We start from the raw sequence: 1,974 nt of genomic DNA, 5'->3' as shown, positions 1-1,974 counted from the left end.
GTTGTGAACGCCGTCAAACACAGATGTATTTGATTCCAGAGATGGATCTCCTTCACTGTATCTAAGGAATGATTTTCTTGCTAATAAAAATAAAAAAACAACTATTTTTTTCTACTATGATTATATATAAAAATAAGATAACACTATATTGTAAGGACTCATTTGAAAATAGTTCTTTATTTATTTTGCCCTTTTTTTTTTTATAAATGAGTTTTAGGAAAATCGACTTACATCCATGTGATAAACTGAAGTCCAACATATCCCGTAGCAGACAATGCTAACATGAGTGTTACGCCCTCATAATAATGTGTTATCTTTAAAATTAGTCAATATTATAAGATTATAATGGAATATTAAAGACATTTTTATTGTATTATTGTCATACACGTGGAGTCAGATAGGTTCAAATAGGGTGTGACTTTCATTTTGTTTTATTTTTTGTATAAATTTATCACAAATAAAATGTTTTCTTGTATCTAATGTGTTGTGCATGTGTGTGTTTACATCTGCTCCTGTGTTACACAACTGAAATTACTGATTGACTGATTGATTGATATCCTTTTATTTAAAAACATAAAATAAAATTAATATTAAATAAATACGATGAACAGAAAGTGATAAAGTGCTCAAAAAGGAGAGTGTAGAAGAAACATTTTATTAATTCCCACCCCAAACCTACTATATTTCATGCATACATTTTGACACAAATAAACAATAATCACACAAACACAAAATGATTAAAAAAAAACAAAGATAAGTATCAAGACACCAAAACATCGTCACAAAGTCACGTGTCAAAGTGAAGGCCTGGGGGCCGGATCCGGCCTGCAGGGTGATTACATCTGACCTTCCTGATCATTTTATTATATTATTATTAACGGTATTATTAATGTGATCTTATAACATCCAAATTTTGACAGAATATACACTTTATGAGCAAAACATTGAAAGTTATTTAAGGTTTAGGTTGATTTATTCTGGAATAATATTCCTGTCTGTTTTTATTTATATTTATATTGAAAAATGTATGTTTGAAAAGTTTAGTTTTTTTGTGTATTCAATAAATGTTTTTCCTGTACGGCCCATGACCTACTGTGTGGTTTGGATTTTTAGACTCAGCCTGGATTTGAACTCACATCCCTCCAATCTCAGGGCGGACACTCCACCACAAGGCCACAGAGCTAAAACCTTTAGTAGTTTTGATTTATAGAATAAAATGCTGGTGTGTTCATTATATCAGTTTCTTATAATTATTCTTATATAACATGCGTAGTGGCTGTAGGTGTGTTTGCCCCTACCTCAATGAAGATGGGAAAAAGTGAAAAACAAAACTAAATTCCGGAATAAACAGAAAAAATATGAGTAAACTAAACACACATGAATAAACCTCACACAAACATGACCGTGAAGGCTCTGAGGCCAGAAAGCCTCGTTAATGTGACATCCTGATGAGTTTGAGTCCCTTCATTCACTCACATCGACGGTCTGCAGTGACAGAAAGGCATCAGGCATGGATCTTCAAGCATGACTGTACTGTGTGAATATGAAGTATTTCCCATGATGCCGTTCCTTCATTGTCTCATAATCACATTAGATTTGCATCCAGATCATCTCTGTAGTTTCAGTGTGAACATGGATCTTAAAGGACCCTTTGACAGTGTGAGACAGAAAGGTTTTCGGACGGAATCCGGCGATCAGAGCGGGCTGTACTCCTCGTCTCGCTCCAGGTGGTTCTGGCCCGGCAGAGTGAGGTGGACGGAGCGGGGGGGTGCGTGCAGAGCAGACGGGGAGTGCAGGGACATGCGGTGGAACGGTGATGAGGGCGCCGGGTTGGTCGGAGGAGGAGGAAAGGAGTTGGAGTGCATCAGCCTCCGAGGGGAGGGTGGAGACCCCTCCGATGGGGGCTCGTAGTAGGGAGACAGGTGGGAGATCAGAGGGGCGGATTGGGGCGGGGCGAGGGTGATGGCTGGGTTT

General features: G+C 37.9%; 1 protein-coding gene across 1 annotated transcript in view; it reads right to left on the bottom strand.

Annotated features, from left to right (window-relative positions):
* Positions 1-1,694: 1,694 nt before the first annotated feature.
* The window catches only part of LOC112146162 (germ cell-specific gene 1-like protein), a 7,655-nt gene continuing 7,375 nt past the window's right edge, over positions 1,695-1,974 (bottom strand). Inside the window, exon 6 of the mRNA XM_036213069.1 lies at positions 1,695-1,966. Within this exon, the coding sequence (XP_036068962.1) occupies positions 1,695-1,966 (272 nt within the window). The remainder of the gene's footprint in view (positions 1,967-1,974) is intronic.

This window comes from Oryzias melastigma, linkage group LG8, assembly GCF_002922805.2.
Source record: "Oryzias melastigma strain HK-1 linkage group LG8, ASM292280v2, whole genome shotgun sequence".
Taxonomy (NCBI): domain Eukaryota; kingdom Metazoa; phylum Chordata; class Actinopteri; order Beloniformes; family Adrianichthyidae; genus Oryzias; species Oryzias melastigma.
This window is presented reverse-complemented; position numbering and strand designations above follow the sequence as displayed.